Here is a 19,412-nt window from a genome sequence, read left to right on the forward strand (position 1 = left end):
CAGTGAATTAAGTTCAAGTGCATGCATATTTATTTATTTAATTTATTTTTGTCTTGACCATTGGGGTGAATATTAAAATATATGGTTAGGGGGAGTAGTTTGAAAATTAAAAGTGTGGAATTAAGTAATATATTTTAATTAATAATTAATATATATATATATATATAGTGCAGTGAATTAAGTTCAAGTGCATGCATGTTTATTTATTTAATTTACTAGCGTAGAGGTCTATGCACGGGGAGATATAAATTTTATTGAAGGGTGAAAATTAATTGTTGTTGTTAAATATATAATATTTTAATATGAGAATCATTTTAATAAATTAAAATATTTACCACGATTAATTTTTAATATTTTAAGTATTGGAAATTGATGAATTCTATCTATTAAATATAAATATTGCAAAAATAATATTTATTTATAATATTATTTGTATTTATTTATATTTTTATAATCAATTTTTAAAATTAATCTAATTCAGTTGAAAATTGTGTCGGTAGAAAATTTAAGATATAGCTTATCAGAGTTAAAGTCAAAATTTCATTAACTTGTCACTGTCATTTTAATATAATTAAATTATAAAATAATTTTTTCATTAGGGATATTATGCTGTATTTTTATCTATTAACTTATGCATAACTCATTTATATTACAAAATTATCCACCCATAATTTTATTATCATTATTTTTTAGTCTTTTTATGCTCAGATAATATAACATATCAACGAAAAAACTAAAAAATAGTGTATAATCTACTTGTTTATCCTATATTAAACGATATATTTATATTGGCTATTTTATATGTTATTACCAAAAATTTAATTTATCATCTTCTTAATATATATATATCTTTCTAATATTACATATATCTAAAAAAAAATAACACATAAATAAGGCCACATTGTTATACATAATTGTTATTAGATTAAAGTTGTTTTATTATTAAAATAATAAAATAAATAATATTATATTATTATTATTATTATTTTACATTTCTTTTCTTTTTTTACTATTTAAATAGTGGGATCCACAAAGAAAAAGATTAAAAAATATATATTTGTGGTAGGATCCACAAAGAAAAATTTAAAAAATAGGAAAAGTGATGGTGGGACCTACAAAGAAAAATTTTAAAAAAATTAAAAAACGTTGGTGAGACCTACAAAGAATTTTTTTTTAAAAAAAACTATGTGTTGCCACGTGGCAACAAATTTTCAACGCAAAATATATATATTAGATTAGATTTTTGTCTTGACCATTGGGGTGAATATTAAAATTTATGGTTATGGGGAGTAGTTTGAAAATTAAAAGTGTTGTTTTTCAAAAGTGTGGAATTAAGTAATATATTTTAATTAATAATTAATATTTTAATTTTGACATGATGAATTGATAATACACAGTAATTATTTATTTATTTTAAGGGTGTGTTTGTTTAAAGGATTGTATTTTAAATTTACTATTCATCTAATTTTTTTATCAAAAAAATATCAAATTAAGTACATATTTTTTATTTTTTATATTATACTAAAAATTCAATTTTACATTCAAAACATCACATCTACACCTATTTATATCACATCATACAACTATTCAAATTCAAAATTTTTACTATTCAAATCCCAATCCAAAATCCAAACCCTCAAACAAACACACCCTAAGTGTGTAATAAGGTCTTCGACCAAATCTGGGCAAATCTTCTTAAGGATGTGTTTGTTTTGGTATTGGATTTTTAAATACACTATTTATCTTATTTTTTTCCTTAAAAAATATCAATCAAACATCTATCTTTCATTTTTTATATTATACTAGAAATTAATTTTATATTCAAAACATCACATCAACACCTATTTACATTACATAATACAACTATTCAAATTCAAAATTTTTACTATTTAAATCTCAACTCAAAATCCAAATGATCGTATAAATACATCCAGGAAAGCCATTTTTTTTTATCACCCTAAATTGTACGTATATGTGTATATATATATTTATTTATTTAATCCAGTCATCATTTTATTATTAATCAAATAATTTTGTGTTATATATTTGGTCCCACTATTTTTTTGTTTTCTAAGCTTTCTGGGGATGTTTCAAACTGATCACATAATTATTTATTTATTTTTTTTTATTTGAGTTTTTCCAATATAATTTTCTTTTTTGAAATATAGTATTACCTTGAGTACAATTTTTGAAGTCGGGGGAAGAGAAAGATGAGAGGGCAGACACGGAGTTCGGACAAGATAAGGTTGGACGAAAAAAGATAAAATGACAAACACGGAGGTCGGACAAAAGGAAGTCGGGGGAAGAGAAAGATGAGAGGGTAGACACGGAGGTCGGATAAGATAAGATCGGACGAAAAAAGATAAGATGGCAGACAAGGAGGTCCGACAAAAAGAAGTCGGGGGAAGAGAGATGAAACGGCCGATACGGAGGTCGGTCAAAAGGAGGTCGAACGAAGAAAGATAAGATGACAGACACGAAGGTCCGACAAAAAGAAGTCGGGGAAGAGAGATGAGACGGCCGATACAAAGGTCGGTCAAAAGGAGGTCGAACAAAGAAAGATGAGAGAACCGGAGGTCGGGCAAGAGGAAAGTGGGCTTCTAAGGGCCCATTTGAAAGAAATGTCTGTTAATTAGTCGCTTAATTAAGCGACCTGTCAGTCGCCTGATCGATTGGGCAGTCACTTTGTCAAACAGTAGTTCAGTCGGTTGAAGGGAACGCATGGTGGTCGCTTGATTGGGCGACCAATGAATCGTCTGGACGAATGGTTGTTCGGCCGTTTGAAGGGACCGGATCGTGGTCGCTCGGTTTGAAAGGACTGGATGGTGATCGCTTGATTGAGCGACCAATGAATCGTCTGGACGAATGGTTGTTCAGCCGATTGAAGGGACTAGATGGTGGTCGCTTGATTGGGCGACCAATGAGTCGTTTGGTCTAGCGACCAGTTAGTATCTAGATTGGTCTGTCGGTCAAAAGGAGGTCGGACGAAGAAAGAGGAAACGGCCGATATGGAGGTCGATCAAAAGAAGGTCGAGTGAAGAAATATGAGATGGCAAAGGGAGGTCGGACGAAGAAAGATGAGATGGCAGACACGGAGGTCGGACAAAAGAAAGTTGGCGGAAGAGAGATGAGATGGCAGAGGGAGGTCGGACGAAGAAAGATGAGATGACAGACACGGAGGTTGGACAAAAGGAAGTTGGCAGAAGAAAGATGACACGGCTCCGTCAAAAGGAGGTCGGGGGAAGAAATATGAGATGGCAGACACGGAGGTCGGACGAAAGGAAGTTGGGAGAAAAAAGATGAGACGACCGATACGGAGGTCGGGTGAAAGGAAATTTGGACAATGCCAAAATAGATAATCCAGTTGTCAAAACCCTACCATCGGCATTTTGGACAAGGGCAAAATAGGTAATTCAGATGTCAAAACCCTACCATCAAAATATATTAGTAATAATATATATTTTTTCAGTTTATGAATTGATTCCAAAATAATTAATTTTCGAGGCTATTTCACAAAATTCTGGGTCTGGTAGTGCATTAGTAATATATACCCTTTGACATTTGCATTTATTGAGATAGAGAAGTACGGAATGGGATTATTTTTTAAAACGGCTTTTATGGGTGAGGCAAGAATAAGCGACTCGGTATTCATATCTTTCGGGCAGAAAGGTTTAGTGTAGGCAATTTTTTAGCGAGTTCCACCGGTGGGGAACATATTTTATTTGCGCACAGTATATATACCTTAATTTTAAAGCGTTTATTTTGTAAGGCAGCTTTGACATTCAATTTAAAGGAGCATGAAATTTTTTTGAGGCAAATCCTTAGGTACGACATTCATTAGATAGCATCATTGGGCAGGGTCTTTTTTTTCCAGTGCGGACAAAAGCGAAGTAATTGTGAACAATATGTATAGACTTTTAATCGATATATTATGGAGGCAAGGGACTTGCCTATTATTGACATGTTTGAGTGGATTTACCGGAAGCTCATGGTATTCATTCAAGTCAAAAAGGTCGGAATTGAAAAGTTTGATGGGATAATATATCCTAACATTATGAAGAAAAGTAATACTAGATGTTTGATTAGTCACAATTGTTGTCTGGGCACACAAGTCCAACTCTCGCACCTCCAGTGCATTTCTTACGGACCGCTGCCTTGCATTATTTGCCTGCTTGTCTAAGGTTTCAAATTATATATATATATATTTAAAAAATGAAAAACAAATACCAGCCACATCTTTTTAACTTGAAATAATATAAATATCCATCTCCCATATTTAGCTATCTATCTATCTATTAAGAACTGCAATAGAGAGATCGAAAGATGGGTGAAAAGTTCTGTAGCAGTAGTAGGGTGTGTGTGACGGGAGGCAGCGGTTACATTGCTTCTTCTCTGGTGAAGAAGCTGTTGAGTGAAGGCTTTACCGTTCATGCAACCCTAAGGAATTTGGGTACTCTCATTTAAACTAAATATTCATTGTCGATCATCTTATTGTTTTTTCACCACATATATACATTCATATATATATATATATACTGTATGAACTTGTAGAAGATAAGTGGAAGGTTGATATGTTGAAGAGCTTTGAGGGGGCAGAAACAAGGCTAAAGCTATTCGAGGCAGACATGTTGAAACCAGATGAGGGATTAGAGTTAGCCATTCAGGGCTGTGACTTTGTATTCCATGTCGCCACGCCAATGCTCGCCCCCGAGGTACGTACGTACGTAGCTACCTACCTACCTAGCAAGCTGGGTGGGTGGGTGGTTCAGTTCATTCCTAAAGATCGATTGCAGCTTAATTGGGTGGTTGGTTATTATTATTATATATATATATATGGACAATAAACAGGACAAGAATGCAGCAGTGGATGCTGCGGTTGAAGCTGATCTTAGCATAGCAAAGGCTTGCATCAGATCCGGAACAGTTAAACGCCTTGTCTACACGGCCTCTGCAACGGCTGCTTCACCCATCAAGTTGACGATGGACGACGGGAACGGGGGCCAAGAGTTCAATGATTTCATAGATGAGACTTGCTGGTCAACCACTGCTACCAACATTCTTCACTCCATTCCTCATGAAAACGACTTTTTCAGGGTGGGTGGTAACAATTAATTCAACAACATTTCATTTCTGTATACACATCTAAAAAAACAAAATATGCATATGATAATTTCAATATATATATAGGATTATATTACGGCAAAGACGCTGGCTGAAAAGGGACTCTTGAGCAGCTTCGGCGACAGTGACATGGAGGTAGTAACGCTTGCCTGTGGCCTTGTAGGCGGGGATACGCTTCATCCACACTTGCCGGGAAGCTTGAACCTGATCTTGGCGCGCCTCACCAACAATGTTTTCGCTCTCAACATCATGAATTTTCTGGAAGAGCTGCTCGCGAAGATCCCGATAGTCCATATTGAGGATGTCGTCAATGCCCACATCTTCTGCTTGAGCCAGGCTTCCATGAAAGGTCGATTTTTGTGCGCCAACGGTTACGTCTCGAATAGGGAGATCGCGGAATACTACCACAACAAGTATCCTGAATTCAGCGTGAGGAAAGAGTAAGTTGTTAGCATTGCAAATTGCAAATTCAAATTCAAATTAAAATGCCAATGAATGAATGAATTGAATTGAAGGCATTTGGAAGGGGGCCGTGAGCATGGAACCAAGTGGGGGTCTACTCTGCTTCTTGATAAGGGCTTCAAATACGTACATGGCTGGGAAAGGGTTTTGGATGACTCCGTCAGTTGCGCCATCGCTAGGAATGTTCAACTTGGTGCTGTTTCCGCCGAGGTTAAGGTTGAGTCATCTCTTTAGCATGGTTGAGGTTAAGGTTTGGTCGTCATAACTGTGTCGGTGTGTGGGTAAAATAAAAAACTTGGTGCTGTGGCCAAACAACGTTGAATGATTCATATGCATGCATGCAGTTCTTGGTGGCGACATAATTAATACGCATTGTTTTCAGTGTATGATTGAAGTTTAATCGGCACGTGTTCAATATAAGCAATAAGTGTTTTGTCTCAATTCAAACAATTTTTATTTTATTTTTACAGTTTTCGTCTTTTTTCATTTAAAATTATTTTTTATATTCTAATAAAAATAATCAATATTAATATCAAAATATCTTTAATTTTTAATTAAATTACAAACATATTATTATACATATAATTTATTTATGCATAAAGTCAAAACACAAAAGTATCAAGAGCTCTTACATACTTCTATTAACTGATACTCCCCCCATCCATCTCTACGATTCGCATTTACCTTTTCCGTCATTGTATTTAATATTAAAAATATCTTTATATTTATATAATTTTTTGTACAAATGTCATAATGAAAGTATTTTTGCAATTTTTCCTTAATCTATACTATATTTTGATATAATAATTAATATTCAAATATCAACACGCAAAAAGTAAATGAGACCCTTAGAGTCGGACAAATGTAGTAAAATATTATTTATTAATCTATTACAAAATCTCAAAAAGTTTATTTGGAGTGAGACAAAAGGGGTATTTTGTATTTTCACTTTTACTAACTAATAAAATATTATTATTTTTTAGTTTAATACAAAACTTTAAAAAAACCCGTTTGGAGTGGGAGCGAAGGAGTATTTGTATTGTAAGTTGAATATTATGTATTTGTGGGAACGGTTAGGGTCAGCACCCGTAATATATAAAAACAGCACACAATCTTATTATACACAACATGATGACAGGTGATTTGCTTTATAATTGTAGTGTATTGTATAACAGTAGTGTGCTGAAATCAATTAGTATTTGTGTTGTATAAAACTATAGCATATGCTATCAATTCATATGTTGTATTTGTGTTGTTGATTCATAATTACAAGTGTGCTATATAACAATATGTGGTGTGCTAAAATCAAGTATTACTTGTGTTGTATAAAACTTAAGCATGTAATGTTAGTTCATGTGTTGTATTTGTATTATATAAATGCAGATTATGTGCGGCCTGTTGTAACACCGTATGTTGTCTAAGCGCACACCGTGTGCTGCGGTGTGTTGTCAGTACAGTGTTGAATCAACGCTGTAGCCACCACCATGTATTTCTATAATATTAATGAGATTAATTCCATATTATAAGTTTTGTATTTTGTAACAAATATTCATAATTATTGGGGTTTTTCCTTAGATTGATTGCTTTTATTTTTATTGTTATTATTTACTTACTTCATCCACTGGTAAATTTTTTATTTGACTTTTGCATGATAAATTAATACTCTCTCCATCCATCCGTCTCTAAGGGTCACATTTACCTTTTACGTTATTGTACTTAACATTAAAAATATCCTTATATTTGTAAAAAAAAATTGTATAAATGTCATTCTATTAGTAGTATTAGACACTAATAGAAATATTTTTACAATTTTTTTATACTATATTTTGATATAATAATTAATATTAAAAAATCAACGCATACATTTAGAGTCGGACGGAGATAGTATTTTATAGGCATGTAGTATAATAAAGTAATATAATGTCTTTATTACCTTTAAAAAGTAAAAATAAGAAAAATAAAAAGTAGAAATATTTTTATATGTAGTTGAAAGTTACTTTTTATAAAAATAAGAAATAAAAAATTTTGATTTGGATAAACTAAAACGACAAATGTCGGAACGTTAACTATCTGCCGTAAGTTATCTCTGGTAAGTGCGGACACTTCCTGAGCATAATAGACCATGTCAAACTTAAGCCCACAACCGCGACTACGATGTTTGAACCTGAAACAGAACTCATACTCATGTATTCTTCGTGTCATTATTTGGTTCAAAAGGGTGGCACGCATCTGTAGTTTACCGGAATTCATATATTTAAATCACACTATTAATAACCACTATACAATCTTCATGCATTTCAATTTACCGAATATTTATTGGTTTCAAAATTTTCGAATTTAATTTATTCAAAAATTAAATCTTATCAATTAAATAATTAAACGATTATCCTACAATAAATAAATTTATTAAAGATAATTACATAATAATATTCAACCTTAATTATATTTTGTTTTACAAAAATAAATAATTCTTAGTAAGTAAAATATAAAAATAATAACTGCCATATAAATGAAACAATAAAATACACGAAAATATAAATATTTCAACTATAGTATAAATTCATCAATTATTTATATTTTTCGACCCATATAATATATAGTGTATTTGTATCCGTCTATCTATCAATATCTATAACACAAACTATGCATATGATACAGAGTATTTCAATATGTTGGATTATGATATAGCACACTTGTCTATAAGCTTGAACATGCTCTTGGCACACCTCACCAACAATGGTTCATCTCTCAAACTCCTGAATTTTTTGGAAGAGCTGCTTGCGAAGATTCCTGTCGAATGCAGAATGATCGTTTCACCTAAAAGTTCGAATTGTTAGGAAAACGCAGTCATTAATCATATATACGCAAACAGGAGTTTCCCAACACGCCCCCTCAGATGCAAATAAGGTATGCGAAACTTGCACATGCATATACCGCAAATAGGGACGGGCGGGACTCGAATTCGAAACATAGCTTAGGCTCTTTTTGATACTATGTCAGATGCAGAATGACCATCTCACCTAAAAGCTCGAACTCGAGACCTTGCCTAGTGTCACGGGCTAACATTCACGCCCCTAGTTCTCGGTCATAGTCCGTCCCATGTGTGCGTGATGAATGAAGTTGTTACTTGAGTCATCTACAACAAGCCCATTCAACAATATACTCAAGAAGCAGGAGGTCCAACAGAGGAATGAATTTAAGTGGTGATACAGATTATGGATAAATCTAGATATGACTATACACGTGTACATTAGTCTGTTAATTTGTTATACTGATTTGTTATAGGACCATTTATTAGATTCCATCAATTGTATTTAATCCCTCTCATGTCCAGATCCCCCATTGTCAATTGAGCAAAGTCCTGCATGTGAAATGCAAATTCTCCTTTCTTCTCTAATTTCATATCTGATTATTTCTTACTCTTTATCATCAATGCGAGTCCATGTCATGTACGGCCAACTAATGACCTATATCTTGGTGCAGATACGTGTTCCGTATGATTCTCCCATATTGTATGGTATATCCGGGCGTGTTGCACACATGGAACGACTGGTCTGGGCCTCAGCACGGGCGTGGCCTAGGCGCCGGGCGTGTCAGCTTCCCGACACGTTACATATGGTATCAGAGCGGACCTTGACGTTGGTGGTGAACGAAGCGACAAAGTGGGCATGTCTCGAGAGAAGGAGCATGTCGGGGGCACGTCAAGGATGATCATGTCCTAAGGTAACTAGACAGTCCAACGTTGCCGAGCACATCAAGGAAGAGCATGTCTTAAGATAACTGGACATCCCAAGGAGGGAGAGTATGCTCCATATTGCTGAAAGGGCCAAGAGGGCCGAGCTTTGTTCGTGAGGGAAAAACCACATTAAGGACGATCATCGGGCCAAAATCGCACAAGCCGCATTAAAGGATGTCCCGGATGGTATGTGGAGATGCGCAGCGGAATTTGGGTTGCATATGGATTATGGCAAAAAGACCTCGCTGGCTGTTGGTGAACACAAAAAGAAGGGTATGTAGGAAAAAGGGTTGACGGAGTAATGTTTGAGGCATGCTGAGTGTGCAAGAAACAACGTCAATGCACTCAAGTAGCGTCGCACGAGGGCGTTTGTGACTTGAAGTGGGGGAGTTTGTCACAGGCTGACATTCCCGCCCCTGGTTCTCGGCCATAGTCCATCCCCTGTGTGCAAGCCCCTGTCGCCGACTAATGACCTATATCTTGGCGTAGGTACGTGTTCCGCATGATTCTCCCATATTGTATGGTATATCACGGGCGTGTTGTGCACAAGGGACGGCTGGCCTGAGCCTCAGCACGGGCGTGGCCTAGGCGCCGGGCGTGTCAGACACATTACACTAGGCTCTGATACCATGTCAGATGTAGAATAACCATCTCACCTAAAAGCTGAACTGTTAGAGAAACACAGCCATTAATCATATATCCAAAAACAAGAGTCCCCCAACAATCCCGATAGTCCATATTGAGGATAGGGTCAATGCCCACATCTTCTGCTTGAGCCAGGCTTCAATGAAAGGTCGATTTATGTGCACCAACGGTTACATCTCGACTAGGGAGATTGCTGGAAACTACCCGAACAAGTATCCTGAATTCAGCGTGAGGAAAGAGCAAGTTGTTAGCATTGCAAATTCAAATAAAAGCCAATGCATACATCTACATATGCTAATTAACAATATGATCTATATATGAATTAAAGGCATTTGGAAGAGAGCCCCGAATATGGAACCAAGTGAGGATCTAATCTGCTTCCTGACAAGGGCTTCAAATACATACATGGCTGGCAAAGGGTTTTAGATGACTGCGTCAGTTGCGCCATTAGCAGGAATGTCCAACTTGGCGCAGCAACACTGACTAATGAAAAATGCATACATATCGATATCACAATGCATGTACAATGTTAATTCTGTCTCCCAGCTCAACTTTGTGCAGTCGATATGAGCCTTGATTCTCATCATAGATTTAATAACACAAATATACCTACGACACCATGCCGTTTGGGGGAATCAAGTTAGTATTACAACTACAATGGTGTTTTCTACCGACAGTGATATTTACATGTTGCTGCTAAATTTGTATGTTGAATGGATGCCTCCAAACCAAAGGAGAGGTGGTTCGAATGGGTGGCAACACCTTGAATGATATAAGAATAGTGGGATATTGTCACCAGGGCCTCCCTATACCTCCAATTCGCCGGGCGAGTTCAAAATCCTTTTTCACTGAACAATAAGTAGCCAAGGGGTGAATAATTGCGAACACTTTTGAGAAATTAGGCAGGCAAGTTTAGACAGTCTACCATATTAAATAACCGATTATTATAATAGAGCATGAGAAATCGATAGAACAGTAATAAGTTGAAGAATATCATTTAGAGCATCATAAAATTAATGAAAGAATATGAAGTGAAAAGGGTTATGTAATTAGGTTAGTGTGAATAATTGAAGTGATTGGAGCCGATGTTGGACTCAAACCTAGAAGTTTTTGTATTGTTTATCGACTACTTAGCCCTATTAGCAACATTAGGAGATTCAATGCTTGTAGCTCAATTGATCTCCTTTTTGAAGCATTGAAAGCTAGAAAGTTCCCATATAATTGTGGATCCATCCATATAATTGTGGATCCATCCATAAGTAAACTTGAGAGAATTCTATGCAAATTACCTAGTCTAGCTATAGGTTTATAACTTAGATGAATTGAAGGAGTAACTTACTCAGGGTCACACGTTTTGCATGAATGGCACATAGCATTGCCTCTTCAAACAACTGAACTATGTAATCCTCAGCAGCCTACAGCAGCAAGTCAAAAGAAGCAAAAATGGTGGTGAGAGTGAGATTTAGCAGAACCAAAAAGCCAAAATGTGGACCTGTCTGTTATTTCTTTTTCGTTTTTTAATATCTTTACAATCTCATGATACAATAAGCACTTAACCATGCAGGGAACAGGCTTGCAGATCACTTAAAGACATAAAAATGCATGTTAATTATATAAGTGAACACAAAAAGCTAGGTGAAGGATGCGCATGCAAGAGCATACACAATATATAATATACATAAATCAAAGTGATAATAATGATATAAAAGGGAGCCATGTTACATGATTTCTTGTGGTTCAAACCAAAATTTGTAGAGCAATCAAACAAAGAAAGATATTTTAAAGCTGTATACCTCCTGAAGGGCCACCAAGGCTTCGGCTTGCCATCGTCCAATGTTCGGTGCATAAGAGTAGCTAATCTCTTTAACCTGCTATACATTACAGTGGATAGTGGTTTAAATTTCTTGAAGAAGTGATAAGCAACTACAAGCAGCTGTGCTCCAAAAACTGTCACAGGGCAAATCTTTAAACATGTCGATACATGAGAATCATGGAACATGTATGCTGCTATCTGTACAAAATTTAACATTTGTAACAAGGCTTACATGAATATAACATGCCTTGATTTAGCCTAGAACTATCTCATTCCAGAACGTAATTTGTCTATAAAGTATAAATAGTCCACAGCCAACAAGAACAAATTAACAAGGAAAACCGTTTGGTGATCGAAGATATCTGTAGCCTAGGGCCTTAACTGTGATATTTTGTTTAAAGAAAAAGGCTTGGCTAGAGAGACAGGCATAACCAAAAGAGCAAGTGTTGGCTATATACATAGCCTAAATGTGGATAGGATTAATACAGTAGGATATATATTATTCATGGATTTACTACAGAAACAAACAGATCTTAGTTTACATTAGGAACCTAATTTCTGAACAAAAATGGGGTGCTGAAAATGCTGTCACCACTAGCTAAAGATTCTTATACAGACTGCAGATACGGATCAAAACATAATTCAGCAAGATGTCTCAACTTAATTACATAAAAAGCTTGTAGTAGATAGGAAATTTAAACCCAATCTCAAGGAATAGCTTATTGTAACACCTGACAGACATTGGCTGCTAGCTGGGGAGAATTAGATAAGATTCAGTTGTTTTGTGTGGCAGCATTTACTACTACCAAACAATCATTCACTGTTTTTTGGAATGCATTTGCGTTCTCAATTCAGTATTGTGATTTACTTCTGATGTTGAGTTTTCTTTCAAAATCACCTACGGATACGAAGATTGCACTTAAAGAAATATAGACGTCGTATATAGATGGCTTGATGATTAGCCTTACAGTTAGCTCATTTGGTGACTCCAATGATTCATAATTAACCTAATGTAAGGGTAACCTAGTCTACAATATCTACAAAAATTTTAACCCTAGCCTTTCAGTTAGTTAGCCAACAGCACAATCATCCAGATTTCAGTCTTCAAGAGACTGTAATCAACACGAATTTCATGAATTCTTCAATCCTATTATTAGCCTAAAGCATGAATTCCAGTCAATATATTGAAGAATATGCATGGGTGTGAGACGTTACAGTTCTGATAAATGGAGCCGCAGGAAGTAGAAGGTTGCAAGACTTCTGGTATTTTCGAATCTCGCGCAAAGCCACTGTACCCCGCCGATTTCGCCGCTTTTTCTGTGGCTGACCATCTTTCTTACTGGCTGAAACAATTAGATCATCATCTTCAGCGAAGTTAATTGAAGTGAGCATGGTAAAACTCATTAGCAACACTAATAGAGAAGATAAATGCACGACGGATAGAACAAATTTATACGAGTAAGAGCAACTTACATGATGGAGTAGCGCGCGGGATGGTCTTCGGCGCCGATGACTGCAAAAGGAATGACGAACATCGTATATCAAAAATAACAGATCAAATCCAGTAAGCATTAAACTCGAACAATTATTTCGTCAATGGTACCCGAGGAGTTGAAGTTGCAGAGGCGCCTACAGAGGATCTCCGGGCAGAGGCGGTGCTTTTGCGGGCGGCCATCTTAGTTCTCGCCATGGCTACTGTTTTTCAAAAGTTTGGTCGCCGTCGAAAGCGGACCCCCGCGGAAACTGTAAATCATGCATAAACTGAATGGGAACAATTTTCTCGCTCCATGAAATCTCTGCAGCCTCAATGTACGCCGGCCATCGATGGCCCGGCCCAACCAATCATCAATATAACGCATTCGGATTCATCACTAGTCGATATGCAAGGAACTACAGACTACGGCACATAGGTCTCAGCTTTCTGCTAATTCAAGTTTGAACGTGACTCTACCTTGAATCGTCTCGCCTCACACAACAACATATTAACGTGTTAGTTTTTTTACTTTGAATAAAAGTTTTCAATATTCCCCCTCTAAAAACAAATATTTTGTTTATAATATTTTAGTTTATATATATATATATATATATAGATAGAGTATATAAAATTGTATAATTAATATAATAGCATATTAAATGTTGATTTTTTATGCGATAAATAAAACATAATATTATATTATATATATATATATTGTGACTAGTATAAAAAAAAATAATTGAAAAAACAAATTCTTATTTGAAAATTTGTTTTTCTACTTTAAAATTGGATGTGTTTGTTTTATGTTTTAAATTTTGAAATATTTTCATGTTAGTATCAGAAAATATATTAATAATATTTTGTATTTTTTAAAATTCGGAAGCAACTATGTAATTCTATATTGAGTTATACTAAAATGGTAGCAGAATGTTACAAAGAAAAATTTGATTTTTTGATGTGAAAAGTTAAGGGTTTGTTCTTTTAGTTTTTTTTCAGATATTTTTCTTAAAGAAATATATATTATACATATTCATTATTTTTATATTACATACATATTTTTTTATATTTCACACAAAAAAATATCCCTTCAAATTATTTTACAAAAGAAACACAGTAAAATCAACCAATATGTGGTAAGCTTTGGATACCTTATAAACACGTACTTATAAAAGAAATTAATTCATATTAATATAATATACAGTATATATTTTAATGGCATCTTATTGCTATCGTCTTAAAAAAAAAAATTAATAGTGATCAAAAAAAGAACAATAACAGAGAAACCTCTGTTTTCAAAAGAATCTAACTGTAGTAAAGTCACTAACAAAGCTAGCATATAAAATTAGCCTAGCCCCTCCCCTGCCTTCATATAAATCAAGACGACTGCCATGTAAGTAAAACGATCCAAGATTACAAGAGAGACCCTGGCCATTTGCAGGATCGGATGGGATTACAGTATATCGAAGAAATATTCGAGACCCTGCCCAATTTCCCATATTGAGATACCAGCTCCCCAACTCAGAGCTTCCTCCAGCCGCATGGACATCGACATCAGCGATGGGTAGAACACAACGTGCTTTGTGTCCTGTTCGTCGCCATACACAAAGTAGTGCTCTGCACTGTTCCTCTCCCACTGCAGCTGGGGACCGTGCTTCTCCAACAGAGACAAGTATTCTGTTCCAAGGATCGGCCCGCCCCCTAAACCTGCAAATCAAACACAACACTCACACACTTCATCATATCCAATGAATTCTCTTCCCAATTTATATGGATTTAGTAGTACTTCTTTAGCCACAACTGAAACTATAATGTGGCATAAAAGCATGGAACTTTTAAGCATAGTTGTCTATCTAGAATTGCGGCAAATAAGGATCGAACCTTAAAATGTTATAGCTGGATAACATATTGCATAGTAACCGTTATTTGAAACTTAAAAATATGCATATAAAAGTTATCATTCCAACTAATAATTAAAGTCTTATGCTAACAAAAAATATCAAAATATAGAACAATCTATGATTATATAAGCAGAAACAAGATTAATAAAAATCAGTAATATTTAAAATCTAATATATAACTTCTTTCTTTAATTTTATTTTCCTCGTTCCTAGTCTTGATAGATAATAGTTATATATCCACTCCATCTCACACCACCCCTCCGCAACAAGCAACTATTGCTATGAGTGCATAAACGCACCACAATGGAGTGGCAATGATCAGCTACATGGCAGTGCAATAGCAGCGCAATTAACTAGTATGATTGTCCGAAGTGAACACTAAAGCAAAATAATTCCAGCCCTGTGTGCCAAAGACTACATAGCAAGTAAAGATCAACTACACTGATGAATGAATGACGAATTCACCCATCATTTCTAACTCACTAATGAATTTTGAATTGCTGATGTTTAAGCACATTTTACATAAGAGGCGCTTAAGTAAAACTGCGTTCATTTCTTAGTTACTGAAAATGTAGTAAGTCCTTTCAAGAAGCTAAGAATGAAGAAGAGCTATCAGCAACTCTTTTAAAAGATAAACTTCCTAAACTAAAACTGTCCCTTTGTTTAGTTACCAAAAATGTAGTGAGTTGTTTCAAGAATTTAAGTACGAAACAAGGCTATGGGCAGCTCTTTTAAAAGATAATCTTCCTATGTGGAACGTACCTCCGGAAACAACAAAATCATTGCCATAAAAATTTATGCCAATGAATAACTTTTTTGCCAGCTTTCGATGATGAGCAGCATTGGCATCAAGGAGTAGCGACAAGGTGGAGTGGATCCACTTCAATGGCGCATTTGGACCTGGATTCTGAGGGCCTGAGAAATCGTATGTCATAAGAGAGAACCCATCCACATGATTACCCAAGCTTTTGAGATCATCTGGTCCAAAATCATGTTCTTCCAACTTATCCGACCGAGGTGGACCTATAACATACACTACTTGCAAGTTTGCAGCATGCATGGCTTGTCCCAGTTGCTTGATGAATTGAAGAGCCTGGCTTGCAATAAACACTTGACTTCATTAGTAGCATATATAATTGACTTGCTCTATCATTGTGATAGAGTTAAATTTTTTTCGCAGTGCTGCATAAAGCTAAGCTGCCATAACTTACATCACTGAGCTGGTTCAGTAATAAATATTTCACATTTCCTTTTTATTTTTCTATCGGATTTCACATTTCTTTTCTTGTTTTTCAATATTTTTGGTTGGGCAAGAGATCAGGATTCACAACCATACTTAATCATCAAACTGAGCAAGCACATTGATTGACTCATGAGTCTTCTATTGATAAAAGATTATAAAACTTAGCACATTGACTCATGAGTCTTCTATTGATAAAAGATTATAAAACTTACTTAAATTTTAACAGTGAATCAAAATTTAATTTTGCTTAAGATGCAGGGTCTAAGAAATGACATTTCAGAATATTTATTTACTGGAGTTTTTAAACATTGCTTATGATATCAATCATCTGCAAACAAATAAAGGGCTGCATCAGCAATAATAATGTAAGGGACATGAAGTAGTGAGCCAAAACAAAACTAATACCAATAAAAACCAAAGGAGAGTAAATCAAATAGATTGCCTCACCATATTCCGCATGTCTGGATCATGCAGGACTCCATATGCTGCCCATCTAGACCACGACTCCAATACAATACCATCATACTCCATTTCCCTTTAATTGACAGAAAGTAACAGAATATTGTGAGTGTGCAAATGCACCCTGACAAATTTGTAACAGATGGCATCGTACATACATGAAGAAATGGGAGGTCTTACTTGCATTCTGCTACGATGATATTAATTGCTTTGGTCGCCTGCTTTTTCTTTTTCAGTAAATCCACAGGAATAGCTTCCAACACTACCCTAGGCAAAACCTATCACCAAACCAATAAGACAGATAATCAAATCCATAATACTAATCATAGTTTTCTATGGTGCACACCATGTAGATGAATGTGAAGATCCTTCCAAATTTTTCAGTTAGCTATTGTTAGACCCCAGTTTTTTTTATTTTCGAGTTCAAAGCTAATTCACAACTCAGTTAATTTTCCAATATAATAACTATTTTGTAATTTTAGGTGTGTTAAATAGCAAGTGTTTCTGTCAACTAATTGGTTTTGAACAATGTGAAAAATTAGGATTGTTTAGTTGTGTTTGGAAGTCTTTTGATCTTTTGGCATCAAGTCATAACCTACATGATTATACATCAGAGTAAAAGATATACCAGAACATTTCCTCTACTTCTAATCTCTGCAATCCATCCTTTGTCTGAATTATGTCTCCCCTCCAAAACCAAGTTTGTTCCTTGACTGGCAGCACAAGAGAGAACTTGGTCAGGGAAAATCGACACAGTAACAAGGAACAAAACTAATAAATCATTAGAATGTCATTCAAACAAATATAAGAAGTATATTAATGATACCACCATGTAAAATTAATAAAAATGTTAAATAGAGAAAATGCAATCGACGAGCATTCATGAGGAGGGGATCTTTTTTCCCTTGAAACAAACATCTATCTTATTAGTTGTCTACCAACCTTTGCAGTTCATACCACACAGGTGATAGATGAGTGAACTTATTGTTGAACTTCTTGGCCATGTCATATCCCTTTGAATTCCTGCCGCAAAGCATAAGACAACATTTTACCGGCCATATTCGTACTACAGAATTGAATCATAACTTGCTAAGGAATTTCAAAGTTTAATGGAACAAAATGAACTGCCACCACTTTAAACAAATATGGCTGGAAATTTAAAGATTTCGACTTGCATATCACATGATCTTTAAATTTAAAGATTTCTACTTGCATATCACATATAACTACATTCATCGAAGATTGTGTCACCTTATATGTTATGTATAACTACAATTCATAAAGTATGTACTCACTTAGACTTTATTAGTGATGAAAAAAAATAATAAGAATAACATAAAAAACAGATTACATATAACTCATTCTAATGCATTTAGGACAGTCAACCATATGTTTCATTATTGATCATGAGATTTAAGTAGCAAAAGTTATATTTTCTTCCTGAATTGATCACACCAAGTAAAATTTTCCATCAATTATCAAATAAATTGGTATGAACTCACTGCAACATTTAACCAAGCACATGAACACTAAGGCTACTTGAATGCTAAAGAATCATGTAAGTTACACCAGCCCGGCAACACAAAATTTGCAAGGACCAACATCTTGTATCTAATCGGACAAGGATAAAGTGTAAAAAGGTAATTACCATGGTGTAATGTATGCCAACACAGGGTTATCGAAATTCCGCTGACTCGAATTCTTCGACGTCCTCATATGTTCCTGGATTTCTTAAAACTCAACGCCATTACTAAATTTGAAAGCTACAAAGAAGTCCAAATTAATATCACTAAAGAAGGCACGGATGGAGAGGAAAGAATTGGCGTACATTAAGGACTTGTCTGTAGGTAATGTCCGTAGTGACGAGGCCACGGCGATAAACATAGGGTCGATCGGTATCTGTATCCCAACTGGGAGCGAGAGCGGGAGGGTGTGACGTTAGCGTATAATATAATGTCGCAGGAATGACGGGAACCAGGAAGAGAAGCAACAATTTCGTAAACTTGCGATACGGTTCAGCGCGCGAGTCTGGTAAACTGTCGGACGGCGGGGGAGCCGCACGGGGTCCAGCCCGTCGCTCTCGCTTTTTGCCCATTTTCACGGCTCCTCAGACAGGTTTATCTCCTCCGGCGCGGCGGTCCCTCCTCTCAACGGTGGCCGTGCTTCGATTCCGACTCTCCGATTTCAGGCCACAACGGTTCGGTTTCCTTTTGGGCCGGCCAGAGAAGCATTAACATGGATATGCGTAAACGATTGTTCGGCCATGCGTCCTCATCTGACGTCAATTGAGATGTAATCAATCCGTCAATGATCTCAATCCATCATCAAAGCCCGAAACGGAAAAGGGGAAAGTAGGTTCGAGAAGGGGCGAGGCGGCGTGAAGAACGATGTAGAGATAAATGGGCTGGCTTGCTTTGTTGTTGCTTTCAGCGGTGGCTGTGGGGAACTTCTTTACTGCAGCTACCCTAATGTTGGAACGAGTAAACCATGGGCGACAGACAGAGATCAAGGGATTGCAGCCCAGTAGAGTCCAGTCCAGACCAGAACGGGAATACGAATAC

General features: G+C 35.7%; 3 protein-coding genes across 6 annotated transcripts; 1 reads left to right on the forward strand and 2 right to left on the reverse strand.

The window, feature by feature from the left end:
• The first annotated feature begins 4,275 nt into the window (after positions 1-4,275).
• On the forward strand, positions 4,276-6,024 carry LOC127252322 (putative anthocyanidin reductase). Of its 3 annotated transcripts, none has more exons than XM_051276446.1 (5): positions 4,276-4,450; positions 4,552-4,712; positions 4,849-5,094; positions 5,188-5,561; positions 5,648-5,765. In XM_051276446.1, the coding sequence occupies exons 1-5, from the start codon at positions 4,324-4,326 to the stop codon at positions 5,655-5,657; spliced, it is 918 nt and encodes a 305-aa protein (XP_051132403.1). In that variant the 5' UTR covers positions 4,276-4,323; the 3' UTR covers positions 5,658-5,765. The 3 variants fall into 3 exon arrangements, with proteins under 3 accessions (XP_051132403.1, XP_051132402.1, XP_051132401.1); XM_051276445.1 differs by having other exon boundaries at positions 4,278-4,450; positions 4,555-4,712; positions 5,637-6,024; XM_051276444.1 differs by having other exon boundaries at positions 4,279-4,450; positions 5,637-6,024.
• Positions 6,025-10,509: 4,485 nt separating this feature from the next.
• Positions 10,510-13,467, reverse strand: LOC127252361 (histone H3.3-like). Its single transcript, XM_051276516.1, has 6 exons — positions 13,381-13,467; positions 13,251-13,290; positions 12,993-13,120; positions 11,758-11,832; positions 11,304-11,379; positions 10,510-10,812 (listed from the first exon to the last, which is right to left on the reverse strand). The coding sequence occupies exons 1-6, from the start codon at positions 13,465-13,467 to the stop codon at positions 10,757-10,759; spliced, it is 462 nt and encodes a 153-aa protein (XP_051132473.1). The 3' UTR covers positions 10,510-10,756.
• Positions 13,468-14,414: 947 nt separating this feature from the next.
• LOC127252698 (uncharacterized) lies at positions 14,415-19,402 on the reverse strand. Of its 2 annotated transcripts, none has more exons than XM_051276990.1 (8): positions 18,680-19,402; positions 18,500-18,573; positions 17,794-17,874; positions 17,480-17,564; positions 17,032-17,129; positions 16,840-16,927; positions 15,912-16,242; positions 14,415-14,955 (listed from the first exon to the last, which is right to left on the reverse strand). In XM_051276990.1, the coding sequence occupies exons 1-8, from the start codon at positions 18,944-18,946 to the stop codon at positions 14,702-14,704; spliced, it is 1,278 nt and encodes a 425-aa protein (XP_051132947.1). In that variant the 5' UTR covers positions 18,947-19,402; the 3' UTR covers positions 14,415-14,701. The 2 variants fall into 2 exon arrangements, with proteins under 2 accessions (XP_051132947.1, XP_051132948.1); XM_051276991.1 differs by having other exon boundaries at positions 18,500-18,581; positions 18,680-18,821.
• Positions 19,403-19,412: the final 10 nt, after the last annotated feature.

This window comes from Andrographis paniculata, unplaced genomic scaffold (assembly GCF_009805555.1).
Source record: "Andrographis paniculata isolate CXL003 unplaced genomic scaffold, ASM980555v1 Contig46END, whole genome shotgun sequence".
NCBI lineage: Eukaryota > Viridiplantae > Streptophyta > Magnoliopsida > Lamiales > Acanthaceae > Andrographis > Andrographis paniculata.